General features: G+C 39.5%; 1 protein-coding gene across 1 annotated transcript in view; it reads left to right on the top strand.

Annotated features, from left to right (window-relative positions):
* The window catches only part of TENM2 (teneurin transmembrane protein 2), a 1,855,021-nt gene that overhangs the window by 1,729,072 nt on the left and 103,752 nt on the right, over window positions 1-22,197 (top strand). The window contains exons 24-26 of the mRNA XM_054217271.1: window positions 5,319-5,524; window positions 13,497-13,692; window positions 16,522-16,623. Of these exons, the coding sequence (XP_054073246.1) occupies window positions 5,319-5,524; window positions 13,497-13,692; window positions 16,522-16,623 (504 nt within the window). The remainder of the gene's footprint in view (window positions 1-5,318; window positions 5,525-13,496; window positions 13,693-16,521; window positions 16,624-22,197) is intronic.

Genomic DNA, 22,197 nt, shown 5'->3' on the forward strand with positions numbered 1-22,197 from the left:
ACACAGTCAAAGCGCTGGAGTTAATTGCTATTTAAATGTGATGTCTGTAGCGTGACACTGCTGGTAGCCAGATTTCATTTTTATTTTTTAATTTTAACTACAGTATGGGAGAGGAGCCTGTAATAAATACTCAAGTAAATCTGGTTTCAGTGTAGACAGGGATCTGCCTCCATGGCTGACACTGCTTGCCATCAGTTAAATTAAAGGCTGGCGGGGCATGTCCTATCAGATGCCACCTTGAAACTGACCTCCAGCTCAAAGATGAGGCCTGCTGACAAGTTAGCAGGGGGACTTTGCGTTGCTGTTGTCATGTGTTGCCTATTTGATAGCTTCGAAGGCAAATATACTTGAGTGCTAAAACAGTCTTTTCAAATACATATGCCAAAATAGTAATTCAACTGGGTAAATAACACAGCAGTTTAAATGAATAAGTGTTATTTAGTTGATAAATATATGTTTGACTGAGTGATTGAAATGGCTCCCCTGGGTAAGATGAAGAAGTGTGCATTTAAAACTTGCTTTTGTAGATGTTTATAGAGAGGAAATCACAGAAAAAAAAATAATCAAGTATCCATGGGGTTATAAGATAAACAGACGAAACTCTAAAACAGTCACCCACAGCAGAAGTAATGATGTTGGGATTTATTTGTTCACAATAGTATGAGTTGTTTGGGTTTGTCTTTCTTCCCAGATTTGTCAGTTTGTCACATCTGTAACTTCACTTAAATGCAGTTGATGTTGTTTGAATGTGATCTGCAGTGGTCCATCAAAATGGAAAAGCTTCTAAAAATAGCTGGAGGCAGCGAGCCAGGTGGCAAGATACATGCTCTACATTAGGAGGTGAAGACTGAAGGAAGCTATAAAAAAAAAAGTTTGAGAGTCTCTAGAGACAGATTGTATAAGTGAAGCTGTTAATGCAGAAAAAGCCATTGCAAATATAAAGCTAGGATGATGTTCTGCTTTTCAGGTTTAAAAAAATAATCTTAAGCCTATTGACTAAGAAAAGAGGGTCAGTGGTTGTATCTACTTTGCATTTCACTGCTATTTCTAACGTGGGGAGGAAGGAACATGAAGTGGCCGATGTTGAGACACCTCCTGTAGTATTTTTATGTGACTGCTCTGTATTACTCATCTTCAATGTGAGACTTTTTAATAGATCGTTGTTAATATTTCTGTTTTACAAGTAGTCATCTGAGAACATCAAGATCATGACCAAGTCAGGCACAGTGCCTGTGTCAAAGCAAGGAGTTAGAACCAAGACACTCACGCTAGTCTCCTGGCTCCTCCCAACAGGAGTAACTCATCAGGAATATAGTATCATTCAGTAATGCTTAATCTTTGCAGCTCTGAGAGCTTGCTGGACTTAAAACTTTGTAAGTTGTTAGTTAAACTTGCAACTATTAAACTTACGCTTTAGTGCAACTTCAAGCATTTCTAAATTGTGTTATTTCAGCATTGTGATGTAGAGCCATAAAAACAGGATCCGATGTATTAAATTCTTAAAATCAAAAATAAGGATTCCTTTCAGCATGCCAGAGGTGAGGCAGCAGCTGTGTCTCACAGACATGTACAAAAATACAGACTTGAGAATATGGGGTCATCATTCTGTTAACTTCTTTCTTGTAGGTTAAGTCGATCGTGATCACTTGTGATAGTTGCTCATCTAACCTGCTCTTAAAATCCTCTGCTATGTTGAACCCCTACAGCTGTCACAGCTCTTTTCCTAGGTAGATTTTCCTGAGACACTGAAATGTTCCAGAAGGAATGGTTTGGGCAACTCGAAACCGTGTCATTTATGTTGTAGAGAAAAAAAAAAAAAAAGGATCTATGGGAGTTGCTTCCAAAGATAATGCCAAACTGAACCGGATCATTTTGGTATTAGGAACCTGAATTGTGTCTCTAGGCTGAGTGGTAACTACAAATTTAGTTGTGTGATCTGCAGTTTTCACCAGTTTTTAAGCTAGTAACTTCAAAATTTTCATGAGAAAGGTAAAGGAAAGGTCTTTTTCTAATAACTTTTTGTTGGGAAAGTTTAACATCCAATATATTTGCTTACCTGTGAGGTGCATGCCGAAGTTGTGGGAATGTAACTCTGGTTCTCTTGGTGACTGGAATATTCTCTTTTTAGCTTAATTGATGTATTTGAGGATTCTTGACTCCTGAAAAAATGCCCTTTCCCAGATAGAAATAGAAAACAGAATTTTGGCTGAGAGGCTGAGGCTAAATTCCACCAGAAATACTAAAACTTGAGTCTCCGTAAGAATTAAATTTTTTTGCAAAGTTACAATTCTAGGGAATATATACTTGGCAGACTTGGAAGCAATGTAATTAGCAAAAGTCATTGATGGTGGTGTTTTGGAGCTGCTGTAATAGCCAAAGAAACCAACAGAGATTATGGTGGTCTTAACATCTGCGCGCTCAGTAAGCTTGCTGCACCGGATAAGAGTCGGGTAGGTACAATGGCTGAAGCAATATTCAGTATAATTTCTACTTGATGTAGATGAAAAACACATGACTCGGTGATTTGTAACGCAGATTTATGTATGAGAGCATTCTAACACCACGTCACTTCTTAAAGGGTTCTGAGGAGGATTCGGTTTTCTAAAACTTATTCTGTGGCATACGCTATTTATGTGTGGTAGTAGCTGTTTCAGTACTTAATATCCCTTTTATATATATGTGTGTGTGTTAGATATATGTTTAGGACATGAGGGAAGTGATTATAAGCTGCTTATTTTTTAACTAATTGGAATATTAGATTTGTGATGCTAATAGAAGCCGTCTGTCTGAATGTACATGGCCGCTGCTCCACTGAATTCTAGAACTGTATTAAAAGTTATGAAGTATTATATATATACTGTATTAAAAAGTATAAAGGTAAAGTATTGCTTATAAAGAAACTAAATGAGGAGCAGATTCCAACATGGGGGGAGGCTACTGATTTCAAACAGATCTAAGCTCCAGATTCCCACCCGTCTTATGTGTGGATTTCAGAAATAGATTACATTTACTGACATCAGTTTTCTTTATGTCAAGGATTTCCACTAGCTTCCATGGACTGGAGCAGCTCTGTTGTAGTTAAGAAATTAATCAAACTGAAAAAAATATATAATGCAGATAATTCATTGAATATAAGGAGTCTGTGGACAGAGTCAGAATACTGGAAGAGGCACCGGTCTCTTAATCTTCCCAGCTTTATTACTTACACAGCTTTTATCATAATAATGATGTCTGCTGTAATACTTCCTGGAAATAGCTTTTTCTTTGACTGTTTCACTTTGACTATGGATATACTGATCCTGAAGAACAAGGCTCTTCAGAGTGCGTCAAGGAGTCTGTTCTCAGATTAAATACAGTCGATGTTCATTTAAGTACGCGCAGTCCGCTTCCAAAGAAATAATTCACGGCACACTTTTTAAGAATGCTGAAAAAATTCATTATGTATTACCGTAACTTGGAATCGTGACGTGAAGTCAGTGTAACGTTGTACTCCAAGGAGATGAAGGAGCCCTCGGTCTTAGGCTGAGTTCCCAGCTCTGCCAGTGACAGCATTCAACAGGTGACTTTATGTGCGCTGTACCTGGCCTTCCTATCCAGGTGGGAAGGACTAATTTAAATTCTAGGGAGATGGTGCCTGGCTTCATTTAGGTAGGAACTTTGACACATCCGCCGTTGCAGTAGTCCATTAGAATTGAAGTCATGTAGGTTTTACGAAACATTACATGTTTGAATCTGGTTGCTATCGGTGTTCTTGGGCGGCTCTAAAGGCACACTGCTTGACATTCTCAGCCATTTTTCCTTTCTTTGCAGCCTGTCTTTGTAGCTTCTCCTTTCTTTTTTTCTTAGTGCTGTGCTTGTCGAACCATTAACATAAAAAATGAAAAAACAAACAAGTTGCCAAAAACTGTATAGCAGTTGGTATTCAGAGCATTCTTTTACCATTTCAAAACACTGCCAACATAATATCTCTCATTATGTACAAGTGTAAGTGCTGCTAACATAGATAATTTGGAATCTATAATTGAAACCATGCTATTGCAGCTCTCTCAATTAAAGATAGTCAAGACAGAAGAGCTGTTGTGTACTTACCTGCTGGAATTATATGTCATTCTGTGCCATCCTCTTACAATCATACAGGGCTGGAATATATTTCAAAAGTAACTTGCCATTTATTGAAAATAGCATTACACCATGAAAAAAACATTAAGTAAACATTGAGCTTTTAACAAAAACTGTCAGGTTGTATCGGCAATATCACTACCACCTAGTGTGTATTAATAGTGATATTAATGGTACCTTTAAATTTCTGTGGTTGTTAACAGATATTTTCTGTGGTTTTCTGGTCTTTATAGTGTCTGTTGTAATAATTTTCAAATGGATTTATCACCGCGTTGTTTGCGAATATGGAACAGAAAATCAAACCTTGCGGTATACTGTAGCTTGAAAGTACTGCTAACTCTTCACTTATCGCACTCCATGTTTAAAATATGTGTAACCTCGCAACCATCCCGTTCAGCTGAGAGCAGAAGGGATTTGCACCGTGTTTTAAAGCTTGACTATTTCATGGGCTGGAAGCCAGAGCGCTCAACCAGAAAGGTCTCCTATCTTGTCTTCAATAATGCATGCTGAAGAACCATCAAATGATGGATTTTAACTAATGACAGCACAGGGGAGAAGGACTTGTAGCTAGTCCCTGCTTCAGGCAGAGAGAACTGAAAAGGCAGCACGTTGAGTTGTACTAACTTCTTTCAAGAAGGAGAAGATGCGTGTTAGAGTACAGACCCTGTTCTCTGTGTCATTTTCTGTGCATTTTATTTCTTCTGTCAACTCTCTAGTCTGTGTCCTGGAGTTTATTGGACTACCTTACTGTATAAAACAACGATAATAAAAATTTGCCATCAGTTAATTTAGATTGAAGTTACACCTTCAGTTCACCTTTCTGATATATTTTTTTTTATACCCTGGTTGCGTACGAGACGCAACTGAAAAGAGCACAGGGAGATTCGTCTGTGCTTAATTGGCTCTCTACTGTTACTATATTTGATCGGTAAAGAGCAATTGCAGAGTTAAAGGGTTAGAGGGATTAGAATATTGCAGATGCTCCACAGAAAAAGGTTCACAGCCGCCTTACTTCAAATATAGTGGCCAAGCTCTTCCATACTGATGGAAACAGCAGGCAGATTGCATCGGAATAAGAAAGGAAAGTTACAGTTTGATTTAAAAGGTGGCATTACCACACGTGTTCATCTTGCATGAATAAAAATACCTGTATTAAATGTGGTTATCTCATTTGATCTATATTTGCTTTTATTTTATAGGACCATGGGTCACTAGGAATAGCAGCATAGACAGCGGAGAAACAGAAGTTGGCCGCAGGGTCACCCAGGAAGTGCCCCCTGGAGTGTTTTGGCGCTCTCAGATTCATGTCAGCCAGCCACAGTTCCTGAAGTTCAACATATCCTTAGGGAAGGATGCTCTTTTTGGTGTTTATATAAGAAGAGGACTTCCACCATCACATGCCCAGGTACTTTATCAATGTATTTGTTGGCTTTAAATGTCAAAGTGCAAAAGTTCAGAGCATCTGTGTTAGATTTATGTTGGAGCTTATGGAGCTCAAGGTTAAGGATTCCTGGTAATTACTTAATTTGTGATGTTTGACTGAACACCCTGATATTAAGATTTCTAGGTTATTACATACCTCAACAGTACATTGATAAAAGAAGTAATCCATGATGTTCTTGCCATTCAGGTTTTTAAGATAACTTGCAGTTTGGCACACGAGGTTTTGAATCTCTGATGAAATCTTGGCACCAATTGGGATAAACCTATCCGGTTATACACCAGTGATGTTGCAAAAATGATGAATGATCAAACTAACAGTATCAAAGCACTGTATATGGTTGGAATGCGTGCACAGCTAGGTGTGTTAACATATCATTTTCTATCTTCATAGAAGTTTTAATCTCCACAGGCTGTTGGAATGGCATCACTGGGACATGCAACAGACCTTGGCATCACTGCTCCCCAGCCGTGTTAGAGAACATACTGCAGTGGCATGTGTTTGAGAGCTTTAATTTTACTGCTTTTCCCTCAAGGACAGTATTTAGGTATAATATCTGACTCAGACGTGGGGCAAGTCTTGCAGGTGGGAAACCCATTTCTTCTTGATTTCGAAACAGCCTCAAAGACGAAAACTCAGTAACACCACATTTCTACAGTGACCCTGTAGTACAGAGCTAAAGGCTGTAAGTAAAGATAGTTTTAAAGTTAGTGAGACCAAACTTAAGTATCTTTTTCTCCTAGGTTGTGCAGCGGGAGTTTTAATTTCTTTGCTGCAAGAAGATATAGCTATATTTTCTGTTACAGAGATATTTTTTTTATTATATTGAGAAATCATTAATGTGAATGGAAAGATTCCCATTTACTTAGATTAGAACTGTAATGAGAAATAATATATTTGCAGTTACACGTAGTAAAAGGAAACAGCCTCCATTCTTTAGAGTGCAAGGGAAGTAGAAATAACAACAATGTTTTGGAAAGGACCCTTCCTTTCATGCGTATGCTTGCCGCTAAAAATCAGTTCTTCACTCAGAAATGATCACCTAAACTTAAAACGCTTTATATATAGTATATGATTCACAAAAAGCAAACGTAGAACTCTGTGATCCCTTTTGGGAAAGCTCCATTTAATGTTTCTAGACGCCTTGCCCTGATTTGCAAAGAACTGCTGCTACTGCTTTTTTTTTTTCTTTTTATTTAGCAAAGCAAACTGTAATTCCATAAATGCTTAAAATGCATGATCTGAGCTAAAAGCCCAGAGGCTTTAACATAATTGCGTTGTTACATATTGCCATATAGGGAAAGTGTGTTCATATTGCCTGCAAGAAGATATCAACCCTCAGTGAACTGTGTCCATGCGCGTGCACAAACTCATGGTACACACAGTGAACCGATTAGTTTTCTGGGGAAAACTACACTTAACATTAACTGAATTTTGGATCTGTTTCCAAATGTGAGGCAAATTTATGGAACTATTCTGCATTGTCTTTTGTTCCTTGGTGTTTATTCTTGCCCGTAGTCTGAATTGAGAGCGAAAATCTTTAAACGGAGCTGGGAGGAGAGGAGAGAAGAGATTTACAGAGAGATATGATCTCTACGTCTAAGAATTTGTGAACAAGGAGCTTTGACTATAAACTCCATCAGCTTCCTGTAGTATGCTGTTTTAAAGTGTTCTGTGAGTTATTGAATGGATATATCCGTCTGGGAAGAAATAAGGATCACCAGTCCACATCCCAAGGAGGGGAGGGCGAGTGGTCAGTTTTCCACATAGCTAGAGGTTAGCATACAGCATCCTGAAGTTCCGTACAAAGACTAGATAAATTGGGGAAATTGTAGAGGCTGGTGACTACTTTTCAGCCATTTCCACGCATCCATGCAACACAGAAGATAGCCACAGAGAGTATGTGCCAGGGTGGGAGCATTTCTTAAGAACGTTTTGATTTTGGCTGTAATGTTTCAATATGTTGTCTTGAGGGCAAAATTATGTCTATGGATCTCTAACTGTTGCAATGAGGTAATGGCATAATTCATTGAGCATGTCTCATTTGATTCAGAATTTTGGCATTCACTTCCCCTATCATTCCACCATGAAAAAAAACAGCAATTTAGCCGAGGAAAACAAACAGAAGTATAAATCCTGAAGTGAAAATGGCTGAGGGCAACCAAAGCTCCTAAGCAATCATCGCAGTTTGCTATAAATACAAGTTAATTATAATTGTCTGACTTAAGACATGATGGAGGTACGCCTGTGTCTTTTATGAGAAATCCAGTTGGATGGAACTGGTAGTACAAAATATTTTTTAATTCAAGCTGAACTTTAATTTCTATTGCACTGTGATCAAACGTACTTGTTCTAGCTTTCATTACGATGTTCTTATCTGAGAAGGCTATGATCAGGCAAAGTTGCTCTTCTTTCTTTCACTCCAACTTACGTGGATAGGATATAAATTCTGTGACCTTTCTGTTGAATTAAATAATGAGAAATATCAACTGTGCTTCCTACTGAGCTGGATTCCTCCTCGGAGAACCTGTTTTCCACTCTTTGGAGGAAGGAATTCCGACTCTCTTCCATAACAGTAGTTAATGAAGTCCACCGGTGTAATCTGCAGAATTGCTTTCCCATGTTCATGCAGGGTCCTGGTGCTTGTCAACAGGGTGGTACAGCAGAAGATTGATTGGCGTTTTTGCCCAGCAATCAAAATTCAGCCAAGCTGCTACCGAGAGAAATAATTTCAGAAAAAGAAAGGCAAGCTGTTACAGACCTGAGTTAGTGAAAAGAAGCGTTGTTCTGACAGAAAGGAGCAGAATGGTTTTGTATTGATGAAAATAGTCTGAAGTTGACACCAGACGATATTTTAAAATTGAAATTTAAAATCCTTGTTTCTGCAGGTTAGGGACATGATCTGTAAAGCAGCGAACAACTACACTTGACAGTTCATCACTGATCAGCGCTGATATGTCAAGCCAAGTAAAATCCTTTGTGGGAGCAAGTCAATAATCAGCAAATTAGGTACATGATTAACCTGAGACAACAAGATGCAGTTCCTGTCTGAGAGCCCTGCTGAGATTTAACCTTCTCAGTATTACTGTTTAGCAAATATTCCAAATGCCTGGTTTAGTCAGTCAAACTGATGTAGCTGTAAACTTGTCTAGAAGCAGCCTTGCGAGCTGTGTGTGCAGGGAATGGAGCTCTGGAGCAGAGGTAAAAAGGCAGTTTTGAGTGGCAGGCAGACTACAAACAGGAATGCATTGTTTTCAAGCAGAATTCTTCCAACCTGTGTAGTACTACCTAGAAATAATGAAATGTGCGTTGCAGGCTTGAATGATAAATAGGAAATTAGTAGAAGATAGTCATATTAATAAAATTGATAATGTATAGAAAATGAACTGTAAATGTCAAATAACGCATGAAGCGACTCTACAGAGATTACAGCAATTATGATGTTACTACGCATTGGTAGAACATTCCAAATGACGCATGAAATAAGGTAACCTTATAGAAACATCACTGTAATGTCTGTAGAAGGCAGTGCATGGAGTTGTATTGTTTTCAGTTCCAGCAGAGTGTTTTATACTTACAAATTTTTCATGTCAAACTGAAAACTGTTTTCATTTAGAACAGGAGTTGGCTTTGTTTGAAACAACTTGAATAGCTGGGGACCTTCAGAGTTACCTTTGTTTTTTAGCCAGTGCTCAAACACGTTTCGGTGCTCTGACCACCTTGAAGTTATCTGATGGCAAGAGTGCTGCTGTTACCGAACGCTGTGCTGCGTTGTGCTGATTGCGTTGTGTCACATTCAGATGTTGAAACGAATCGGTTGGCTGGCGCTGTGGGTATCAGATGTTTCATGGGTGTGTTTTAATGAATAATTATCAACTGGATTTTATGAAGAACTAATTTTAAAGCACTTTGCAAACAAGCGTCCCTGACATATGTTTTCTTGGCTGCTTAGGTATTACAGGGCTTTGGCAAATGGTAGCCACAACGCCAGACATGGTTTTTCCTTCTTTCTCTGCCCCCTGCCCCCCAGCAGTGAATATGAGTCCATTGTTAAGACAAGAGCTCCAAGAAATCTTTCCTTTCAATTCCTAATTTCAAACGCTGCTAGGGATTTTGTGGAGGCATGCAAATAATTTCAAATCTAAGAAATAAACGCAGATTGTGCAGGCTCTCTGCGTTTTCAGTCCTGACCCTTGCAAGCTCTCTTTGTTTCGCTGTGCTTTCACAACCAGGTCACTTCTTGCACGCAGCTGGGCTCAGCCGGCCTGTGCTATATGGATGGCATAGCACAATGTGGTCACTGCCATGTACGTTAAGTTCCAAAACTGTTTTTCTGACTCCTCATGGTTACTGGAAAAAGTCATTATTAGCCTACGAATAAAATGCATTGGAGGATAGAAAGTACTGAAGGACAAATTATAAAAACAAGTTGCCCTGAAATAACTTAGTATGAGATTTAGGTTTGTAAATAGAAGTATGCAGTAAGGTTTTGGTATGCTGTGTAGGAAAAGTATACAAACTCACTGAGAATGTGAATTTGGAATTTGTTTAGAGAAGCAGGCTGGCAAGTTACTTGCTTATATGGAGCTTTAATCATTGTAAGTACTCCCTCCTGCAAAACTGAACTCTGAAGTCGTTTGGGATTTCTGGTGCATTTTGTTTCTGAGCAGTTATTGCCATTTTTGCGTGACTTTTGGTATGAAGCCATGAAATATAAAGGGTCATTAAAACAAAAGAAAAGTCAGTGAAACTTCCAAATTGCTACAGAGATTTAGTTTGGTTTGACAGATCCATTCCCCAATTCATGTGATTGAGTTGTCTCTTCCTTAGCAGCTGTGTGTTAGCTTAAAAATTCCACACTTGCTTCTTAATGCTCATGAAAGTACTTTCATTCTTTTCCTAGATGGGTCTTCTAATCTGTGCACGTTTGTCAATAAGTAGCTCTAAAGCAAGAGTGGTATCTTCAGCACAACATTATATAGTAATTAATCATGCAAGTGTGGTAAATCAGAAAATCAACAGGGCCACAAGAAGCAAAATGATGCTTCAGCCAGCTATGTGAAGAAATCTCATGCGGTTGTGAATTCGCGGTACCTTCTTGGTGACTCTTCAGACACAGATTTTAGATTTTGGGGGTACATATACCTAGTAGTTGCCGACACATTAAGATTTGTACGCCCGGAGAACCACCAGCAGACACGTTATCTTCCTTCTTTTTTCCTCAATCCTGAGGAATCCAAAGAGGGATAAAAATTTAGCGTTATATTCTGGATCGGTTTGCACTGGCACTTCACCATTCATAAAGTTATACAGGTTTAGTCATTTTGCTTTTGCCTGAGCGTGCAATAGTTCTTCATAGTTTGATTAAAGAGGGGCAATACCAGTCTTAATTTTACCGAAGTTAAAAGTCATGCCAAGGTACCTGCTCTCACCAGGTCACACCCCATCACTGTGAAAAGAGATTCTGCAGCTAAAACTACTTCACGCAGTTTCAGCCTGAACACTCTTCCCCTTCGATCTTGCCAACTGCTGAGCCTTCTTTACTATATGAGGTAGAATCAGCATCAAACAGAGGGGAGGCAGAGGAACCTGCCAGCACAAGCAGAGACGAACAGCATGTTGCCAGTGAGAAATGTCAGCTTTTATTGCTACTTCCTTAGTTGACCCTTTGTGAATGATTGTTCTGAAGAGCAAGGTTTCTTTTTCCCAAGATGTTGCCCGAGTAATAACATTTCCCAAGGAGGTGATGAGTCTGTCCTTAACCTCTGACTGTTGGACAATAGGTTTTACCAGTATTTCCAAATGTCATTGATTTAAGAGGTAGATATATATGTGAGTTTGGCACCTCTGATACTCCGAAAGTTACTGATATGCCAGAATTCTCTAAATCTCTGGTGTGTGTTGGCTTAAATGTACTGATTCACCTGATTTACCTTCTCCTGCAAAAATCCTGTGTGAAAAGAGGCTCAAGTGGATGGCAAGCTGATATTAACAGTTTGGTGAAAGTTTTTATTCTACTTCTCCTAGTCTTTCCTGTGATTAAAGGCATGGGAAGGCACGGATAGTGCACTTACTGTGACAATAGCTCTCAACATTAGTCAATTTGGGCTCAGATTCCTACCCTGCCATGGATTTCCTTTGTGGCTGCGTATTGCTGTCAGTTCCACATGTGTAACAGGAAGGTGATAGTACTTCCATACTTTCCCGGTTGTTGTAAGGCTAAGCGTATCAAGGACTCTATATTGCTCATATATAACTGTTACAAAATTTCAAACGGAAAGGTCAGCTTTTATACCCCAGTTTTAGATAGATGTGTAGCATGGCACTAAAGCGTTAAATCAGTCCCTCCGTCTATCTCTTCTACTAGAAGGCAGAATCATTATTTTGTTGCGTATTGTGTAGTATTTACTAGACCGCAGTGAGGGGAATGCAGTGTACAAGACAGCCCTCTGTGGCTGTTTTGTCTTTTTAGGATGCAAGATTACAGTTTTCTATTTAAACCGAAAGCAGGTGAAGGTGCTTTCTCAGCGCTGTCGCAAGCACAGACTCTATGTGCTGGAGATAACGGAGGGAAATGCGATGAAACTACTGGCAAGCAAGCACATAGAATTACTGTATTTTATTGAGCACATGCATCTTTCTTTAGACATGTCTGTCTATCTACTCCTACGTAGATAAATGTTTCTAAAACAAGATGTGTTTTCATAGGGGACTTGTTATACAACTATCAAAAGATTAGATATATTGTTTTTGTCGTTTCTTAAGGGCTTCCCTTAGATAGGGACTATGAGAGCTAGTAAGTTGAGCACAGCATCAGCTTGAGAGCTCCAGAACCGCAGGTGTTAAAGACAGGAAAAAAGCCTATTAAGATAGCTAAGTCCAGCTGCTTTGTTATGCAGAGTTATTCCCTGTTGTAGATTAATCAGTATTTCTTCCAGTCCTGTTTAATTGTGTGATGCGGTGGCATCTCCATTGGGAGGCTATTACTGAGCTTAATAGATGGGAGGCTTATCTGACATTCATCTTAAATTTCTTTCTTTCTTTTTTTAGTTTCGTGCCATTAACGGTGCTGTCCCTCTTATACTCTAAATAATCACTTGCTCTGTTTGATCCCTTTTCCAAAGATTAATAACAGTCTACCTTGCTTGGAAACCATCCAACCAGAAATTCTCAGTTTTCCTTAATATAAATTCAATTCCTTCAGCCACTTGATTTGTGTTATTCCTTTCCATGCTCCCGCTGGTTTTTGTGTCCCTGATCGTTCCACATACAAACTCAGGTAAGCAACTCTTACTCCGTGATGTAAAACTTGTACAGTGTATTTTTATCAGGGGCTGAGTTACCTAATATTAGACAAACACATTTTCTGTTTGTGCTGTTCCTGTTTGTTTCCACGTTCCGGGGGCTTCCATTCAATTACGTGTCTGGAGCTACATCTGGGACTTCTGTTCCTCTGGCCACAGGAATTTATTGTAGGCGATTCCTTAGAAAAGGGGGGATGTCTCATAGCCTGAAGGTTCCCAGCTTTGAAGGCCGTGTAGGAACCTAAAATTTGATGGGCCAAATCACTGATTTCAGCTTCTTTCTCAAAACCCAACCTGTCAAGAAATGCCATTTGGTACATTTTTTGATCACCTGTGCAGAGCAAAGATGGATAATTCTGTGTCGCTGTTTAAGAAAGAGTCCCAGAATCTCTGTGTGTTCCAGGGTCAACTAGTAAATATCGCTTTCACCTTGACATGTCTTCCAGAAATATCATTTTATGACAAGGTAGAAGAGAAAACGTAGTGTCAGATTTTGAGGTGAAATACCATTCTGTATTCAGGTCTGTCTGTTTGGGGTTTTGTTTGTTTGCGTTGGTTTTTGTTTGGTTTTGGTTTTTTTTCTTTTCTTTTTTTTTCCTGTTTGTTTTGTTTTGTTTTTTTTTACCCTGCAGTATGATTTCATGGAACGCTTGGACGGGAAGGAGAAATGGAGTGTGGTGGAGTCCCCCCGGGAGCGCCGAAGCATCCAGACGCTTGTTCAGAACGAGGCTGTGTTTGTTCAGTACCTGGATGCGGGTTTGTGGCACCTGGCGTTTTACAACGACGGCAAGGACAAAGAAGTGGTCTCCTTCAGTACGGTTATTTTGGGTACGTATCTCCACAAGCTGAGCATTTCTCCTCTCTGTTTATACCTTCCCTTACTTACAGTCATAATACTTTCTCGCGGTCTTCGCTATGCGGCCTGTTTATCCTTATGCTGAGTTGTGCGTTTTTTTCTCAATGCCACTCTGTTAAAAAGCCTGGTAACGGGGTGCTGATTTTAATTTGCTGATTTCTCTTTTAAGATTTTAGCATTCCCGTAGATCTTGAGTTTAGTTCTGGAAAACGAGACTCAGATAAGTTCAGTCAGGGTTGAAGCATTCCCCAGTTAATATTCCTCTCCTTAATCTCTGTCATTTTTATACTTCTTATTTGCTTCTCTGGAGAAACTGCTTTCTGCCCCGGTGGAATAGTATCCAACAGGAGAGCTGTTTAATCTTCGCAGAAAGACAGCACAAGAAACTGATACCTGCAAAGGAGGATATTGTTTGCGGAGACCCCAGAGATTAATCGAGTCCGTTAATTAGCCATATGCTGTTTTACAGCATACTGCTCACCTGATAGTGGGTCATCTCTTCAACATGGTGGAATCAAGAGGAGAAGGACATCTACTCTATGATCTGAGAAGCCAGCAGTTTTGTTAGAAGAATAGGGTTACGTTTAGTGGGAAATCAAACTGAGTCTAAATTCTCCAAGCTTTATTAGAAGATTTGTTGAACTTTGAAGCACCTTAATGAACTTTGCTGAATATCTTTCCACAGTGGCATAAAAAATTCTGAGATAGTCTATGTGGTATTCTCTCCTGGATGGTGAAGTGTTAAATGGTGCTATGTTGTATAAATCTGTGATTTCTGTTAGTTTTGGGAAAGAGAAACTACAAAAAGTCCAAGTGAGTCTTTAAGCTTGATGAAAAATAGTTGGAGGTGTTTTCCAGTCGTGCCTGATTAATGATATGAAACTTAATTTTTTCCTTTTACATTAGTATAAAATTCAGTTTGTTGGCTTAAGTCCCAAAGCGTGTAGGAGGATAGCCAATACTGTGTCACTAAGTATGACTATAAGTGTTTCTGTTAGCCTCAATTAAGATGAAAAAATGATTTTTCTTCTTGTGTGTGGTTTTGCAAGAGTTACTAGGTGCTATGCATGTTGAGAGAGAGAGAGATATTTGCATATTTGCCCGTAGAAGGCCTTTTCTGCCTCTCCAAAAACAACAAGAGCATTTGTGCTTATATCTTCTGATGCGCCTATCGTGCTTAGAAAACCTTCAGATATGATAAGATGTCCTTAAAAGAGTTCGCTGGTCTAGGCGACAGCTTTCGAGAGTATCAAAGGTCTAATAGTCAGGTAGACTACTTGATAGTGCAATAATAGTAATTGGACTGAAATGTAGAGAAAAGTATAGTGTTTCATCCAGTTCAGAGGTTCTTCTGCAAACACCTAGTATCAGACGTTTCATAATCAAAGGATCTGAGACAGCTGAAAGTTTCTCTGATGTGGAAGAGAAGAAAGAATAACAGAAATGATGTTAACTCCCAGACAATACTAAATTTACCATGAATACATAGAAAATGCTTTTGTGTGCTATGAAGCAAAATAATAATTAAATCTATAGACAAGGTTCTTCATGAGATAAATTGATATCTTTGGGCACTAGGTTTCAATTTTTCTTTTAGTCGTTTACATGAATCATTTCAAGAAGCCATGATAATGACATCTCTGAAAATTTGCTTTAGAGTTTTTTGGGTTTTTTTATTTAGTGTCCTGCGACTGTGAAATTAGATTTGAAGTTGTGCTTAAATCTCTTTCCCCTTTTCAGTTTAATTTGACAGAAAAATACCTGGTACGGTTCTGCTAATTCCAAATCCAAAATTCATTTTCTGTGTCGTACAGCTGCTATTTGTTTGGTGTCTGGGACTGACAGAGCCAAGTAGTTCGGGCCCACAGGTCCCACAACAACAGGGCATAATAATGAAGAGTAACAACATTCCGATTAGGTTTTTGTTCCAATAATTCGGCATTGAAAATATGTTCTGCTGAAATCCAACAGCTTTCAAACGAAAGTGATTTTAAGAATTAATTTCAAAATCGGAATTTTATTTCTACGTTGTTATTATGCAAAGTAGTGTATATATTATCCAAATAATAACAGAAATTGTGGGAAGTAAGTATTTTGGTGCAGCTGCAATGTTATCATCAGGCTGGTGTGCTTCTCAGATTGTTGAAGTAACCAGCACTTCAGCCAGTCGCTTGAACTCTGGCGTTAAACCTCGTCCTCTGTTTTTACAGGACTCTTCTTCATCCTCTTGCATAGCTGCTTGCACCTTTTTTATTATTTTTTTTAGCGTAAAGAATGTTTGCCCGAGCAATGCTCAGCAGTTACTTCCGTCGGCTTCATTAATGAGGCTTTAAATGTCTGTAGAAGGAAAAGAAGGTACGCTCCTTAGGATAATGAGTTTCACATGGAAGAGCGGTTGTGCAAGATCGAAGTCTCATTGCAAAAGGGAGACTGTAGATTTTCCTGACGAAGCATTATGTTTGCTACATAATATGAGTTCAGACCTAGCTGTAGATGTCTGAAGAGGCAGACCTGTCTACCTGTTGGAGCCAGGGGCTTGAGCGCTATCAGAAGACTTTGGGTTCTGATGGTGCTCAGAGTCTTAATATGTGACTTCAGTGTATCACGGTGTATCACTCTACACTTACTCCTGCTGCCATAAAATTTGGTACCTTTCTGCTTCACCTGAACTTTGTGGTGTTAATAATATTAGGGGTTGTTCTTCCAAGTATTGAAGACAAAACAAAATGAAGAAAAATTAAGCAAAGAATTTGTAGCCTAAATAGGAACGAGCTAATGTGCCTGTGATGCTTACATTTCAGATTCAGTGCAAGACTGCCCACGTAATTGTCACGGGAATGGCGAGTGTGTATCAGGTGTTTGCCACTGTTTTCCAGGATTTCATGGAGCAGATTGTGCTAAAGGTATCATTTTCCCTTTGTTTACAAATAAGCGCAGTGTGTGTTTGTGATGTACGGTATGGATCTACAGCGCCTGCTAGTTAGCATGGGTCCAAGCTAGATTCAAATAGATCAATATGCATTTTTCTTTCTTAGATCTCTTAGTTAAATGTGATCAAGTGGAAGTATTGCTACATTGCTGATGAGCTTGCATAGCTACAACTTTTTTTGTGTCAAAGATAGTAAGCAGAAATGGCAGAGAAGACTTATTTTCTGTAAAAGTGGATGAATTATCATCAGTGCTTTCTGATTATCATTAACTGGGCTGCAACAGAAGACTGATTATCTTCATTGACAGCATGTAATGTATATTCTGTCTTGGCTGAGCCTGACTTCTAGTGCATAGCATCTTTCTTGCATATAAAATTACTCTTTGACCAAAGGAAGTTTGCCTTTTTTAGGAAAATAAGTAGCACTTGATATAGTCTTAAAATAAACCTTTCCTTAAATGTCGATTGTAAATTTTAACAACTTAAATTGGGAGATGCATGAGTATTAAGGATTAAACAGAGATCTGAAACACATCTGTGGATTGGCAGTATGTGTTTACTAAGTTTTTCTGAGAGTTTGGGATAGCTGTCATAGGGAAAAGATTGATTAAGGAGGACCCCTGTAGTTTGTGCAGCTAGTATCACATATGTTGTCTAAAATCAGTGACTTGGTTGTGTTCCCCGCTGTTCCTGAGCACAGTCATAACATTTTATAGTTTGCTTCCTTCTTAGTTTGTGTGAGGTTTAGGCGCACTATCAATATCAATATGTGCTTGCAGTTGTTTTTCACAGGGATAGGGTTGTTAGTGTTCAAAGGGGAAGGCCTGGTGTTCGAGAACTTTTTGAAAGGCCTCAGAAATGTGCTCATCAGACTCCTGATCTCGTCCTGAGGGCAGATTATTGTGCCCCACCTCTTTCACAGGCGTAGCAGGGTGGCATCCAGCGTTCCCTTGCATGTCTGTGAAATACTCCGTGAATAGCTGTTACTCCAGTGCTACCGGAGCGAGTAATTTCCATTCCGTGTCTCCATATTTGGCTCTTGAAGGTGCCCCAAGGGCCTTGGAAAGCTAACGATGTCGCATCACTGCTAACCCTACTTCTTTTAAAGAACGCTTCAAATACAGCGTGTGTGTTGCTTGATTAACTGAGAAATTAAGGTACTTGGCAAATATATGGAGTAGAGGTATCTGTGTATTACAAAGTAACTGGTGTGATAATGTGTGCTATAAATACACGTTGACAGCCATATGCATTTCTGTGGTGTTAACCTGTGAAAGCGTGCATGCAGTGACTGTGTGCTTCACTGCCACTCTCCACACATCTGCAGCCATTAAATCAGCCCATTTGCATTTTGAGTTGTGGAGCAATCCTGCATTCTGTACCGAACCTCTGTGGAACACTGTATTCTGTGTTAATGCTAGAAAATACTTCATTCAGGCTATGTCAGATAAATAGCTTTTTTATAGGGTACTTGTCAACTTTATCTGTCAGGCCTCTCCTCCCCCTCAGTACATTCCCTCTGCTCCCCGCTTTGTCCTTTCTGTGCTGTCTCTTTCCCCTCAAAAGCAGAAGTGGTTTCTTGGAAGCTTCTTTCAACTCTCGTAGCGTTTTCTTGCCAGACATCACGGGATCTCTGAAGAACAAAGAAGCTTGAAAGCCACATAAAATGGCAAAATGGGAGTGTTGACAGCATTCTCGTGTTTCAGAGCAAGCACATAGCTGCACATCTAGATACTGTGAGACGCCCCCACAAGTGTGCGGCTGACTTAGGGTGCAAGGGCTGTGTCCCTCACCCGTTTCACAGGCACTGTCATACCCCTCCTCGTGTCCGCAGATTTTTCTGCTTACTTGAATGCCGATTATATGTGAGAGCAGTTTCAGAAGACAGGAATCAAAATCGGGATTGTATGCATGGTAAAACACAGTAAAATGAGATAGAGAATTAAATCTTTTCTAGCGTAGTGTATGTATGGAAACATGTTTAATATACATTTACTGTAAAGTTAAATTTATATTTAAGCTGTCACAAGTATGGAAGGATAATGATTTTCTTTCCATCTGATTTTTTTATTATTATTATTATTACTATTTCCCTAGGAACACATCTTTCAATGTTTCAGTTCTCCACTGTAAAATAATTTGAGGCAAGACTCAAATAGAGAAACGTGGAGAACGTGTGAACAAGCTCCTCGGATGGCTTTTAGAACTTGATTCATGCAATAACGCAGCAGTTTAAGAGCTTCACGTTGGGTGAAACCCGAGTTTGATAGATATGAAGCAGGATCCTGTAGAGCAGTGAATCCTCGGTTACAGGGCTCATCTCGAGGGCATCAGAGGCCATGAATCTTCAGGGGAGTCACCTGCAAGCTATTGGCAGGCACTGCGCAGCTACTCCCTCTGTTACCTTACACCATCCATGTAGTTCGAAAAGGTAAAAATGAAGGGAATCTACGTGACATAGCACAGATTTGACTTCCGATCCATTAGTTCCAGGGAAATACCATGAAAATTATTAGGAAGAGAGGAACTTTTGGCCCAACCCACAGGCTGAAATACACTTTCATTGATTGAAGTGGGGGAAATTTCACCCCCTCAGACACTCTTGCCAAATACTTGGGGGTTTTATTTCTCTCCCTGAGGAAATAAATATATCTGAGGAAATAACTTATTCTCAGGTGGCCAGTATCAACAGATTTACTCCATCCTTGCTCAGGCAAGATTCCCTTTGAAATCATTTGGAGTTTAACCTCATTAAGAATTCCATCTAACACACAAAAAAGGTAACGATACCTTTTAATTTCATGCGGATAAAATATGGCATATAAAGAAAAAGAAAGTCTGATAATCAAAAGATAAGTCAGTGGGTGGAGTTGTATCCTCATAAAGAATATGTGGCTAATTAAAGCCAGGGGAAGATTTGCAGTAAATTGAACTGCACTGTGAGTAACCTCTCGTGCACAATTAGCTGTAGGAGTTACTGATAAGAAGCGATGCGATGGCCAAGGATCGATTAAAGAATCAGATGTGCAGCTATGATTGTGTTATTTTGGTGTCTTGTCACTTTTTTATATTCACCTCTATTTTTCTGTAACCTCTCTGACATCACCACCCAGGCATATCAAGATGTCCTTCTTGCTTAGTGTCCCCACTGTTAATGTCTGATAATAGTTTGGTCTTTTAACTGCCGAGTTCTGTGGTAGATCTGCAGGCAGGCATCCTTCCTTGTGTCCTGCTTTTCACCATTTGTAGAGTTCAGTGTTACAATGAGTTGGGTTCCTAGAAGTGACTCAGCGTTGGCTGTAATTTCATTTCATCTCATAATATTTTTGAAGGACGTGCAACTCTTCCACTCCTTTAACAAAAATACTTCCAATGACACTGTCATATTCTGTTTTGCAAATGTGTTCAGACCCCGCTTTGATTTTGCATTTTAAAATGCTAGGATTTGCATCATAAGCATATTTAGCTAATCTGAAAAGGTGAAACAATGTACCAGCAGGTGGGATTTCTACATTGACCTGGTGAGCATAGCCTCGTAAGAGATGGTGTCCGATTTGTAGAAGGAAAAAACTTAAGTAGCTCGTGTTAGCTGCCGTGAGCTTGCCATTCAGCAGATGCTTTTAGTCGATTATGCAATGTAATAAGAAACATGTTTAATGTTTTAATCTAAATGGATTCCAGGCTTTTAGATTTTTTTTAAAACAGAAATTTGTACCATGTTTGATTGGTTGACTTTTAATCTGATTTTAAGAACTCTAATGATTCAGATTTATGTTATACGCGGTTTCTTTTCCTGTGGGTTTTTCATTATTTTATTTCCATTCTGTTTGTTTTTGGCTTACTGGCAAAGGACGGCGCCACTTTAATAAGTATAAAAAGAAGGGTAGGTTTTTTTAAAATTTCTTTTTATTTCTTTTGCGACATCTGTTTAGTTTGAAATAGTTACTAAGCTGTAGTCTATCCCTTTATAAATTTATTCTAATGGATTTGCTGTTTCTCATGATTGCCCGCACCACAATAAGAGTTCCCACTGCTGCCATTTTCTTTGTTATGTGTGTACTGTTAACCTCTATAAAAATGTAAAAAGCTGTCAATTATTAGGTAAGTAAGGTATAATTGCTAGAAGTAGCAACTCTTAACTTTTTCTCAGTTGTTATTCAAATTTCAGTTGTTTCAGACTCTTCTTGCTCTGAGGTTATTCAGAGGCATGTTGCTTGGGCAATGGTGCGTAAAGGAATGGTTTTTCATCCATTGAATACTCTGCTTGAAACTATTCTCTTAGTGCCATGTCCGGAACGCTCCCAGTGGCATAAGAGGTTCTGGGAGTGATTGCAGCGGGGAAAACATGAATTTTGGAGTGCATCTTGCTGAATAATTCAGTGCTCAGTACATTGCTGTAGAGACGTGGTGCATCAGAATGAGTGGTGTCCTGCATATGCTGGTAACGTATAGCAGTTAGTACTTCCACTCTGTGGGAGTAAGGAAAACAATACTTGCCTTCATAACTTGGCTAGAAATGTTAGGAAATGAAAATAGCGCAAGCAGATAGAAGCTCAGCGGACTTTGAAGGGAAAGGTGAGAGGTGATACTGAATAGCCTTCCTCCTTTGCCTGTCCCGCATACGTTGGTAGCCTGACAGAAGAGAAGGGCCCCATGGCGGTGAGGTAGCACTGCGGGTCTTCCATGGCACAGTCCAACTGGTGAATGCGCGTCTTGAGCTACTCCAGTGAATCACTGCAAATTCAGGCAATGACAGATTATAGATCAGACAAGTGAAGAAGATCGCATTAAGCATGATGATACCCAAGGCAGATTGGTTTGGCAGAGAAAAGAGTGGGAGAGGAACAATAATGTAGGAAACTCGCCATTTTTGTGGCACTGGAAAGACACTGTCGTGAGCAATAGTACTTGTTAAAGCTAATCTATTGTGGTTAGTGCTTTACAAGCAAACCAAATAAATAAAACCGGCACCTGCCTCCTGGAATTTACCATGTCAATACAAGTTGAAAGGGAATGAATGGGAACCAACTGACGGGCGTGGAGACCTAAAGAAAGTGATAGGCGGTGTTATAAACACACTAGCAGCGTGGCTGTTGTCAGTTTTGGGGAACACTGCTTTAAAAGGCAGTTTTAAAGAGGGATAATGGGGCAGATAGATAACATCATGTGGATAATGGCGGGCAAATGGGGCCTCCAAGGGAGACAGGGCATAGGAAAGAGTCCAGAAAAGCTCATTTTAAATATGACTTTCAAAAGCCTTCTAAGTCACTGGGAAGTTGAAGTCAAAATTCTAGCAGTGAGCAGTCTGGGGTGAAGCAGGTGTGTAAATGAAGTTGGAGGATGAAGTTCGTGTGCCACGTGATAGGAGGAAAGGACCTGACACGCACCTGGGAAAGAAGAGCCGCATAGCTGAAGGTTAGATTAACAGATTAACAACGTGATTTTTGCAGCGCTATTGCACACAGGCATGACTGAAGAAGGCTGAATTTATCAACGCCGGAGAAAAAGGTGCTGATTTAATGTAGATTTTTATTTGCTGGAAGCTAAG

Source organism: Rissa tridactyla, chromosome 11 (assembly GCF_028500815.1).
Source record: "Rissa tridactyla isolate bRisTri1 chromosome 11, bRisTri1.patW.cur.20221130, whole genome shotgun sequence".
Lineage (NCBI taxonomy): Eukaryota > Metazoa > Chordata > Aves > Charadriiformes > Laridae > Rissa > Rissa tridactyla.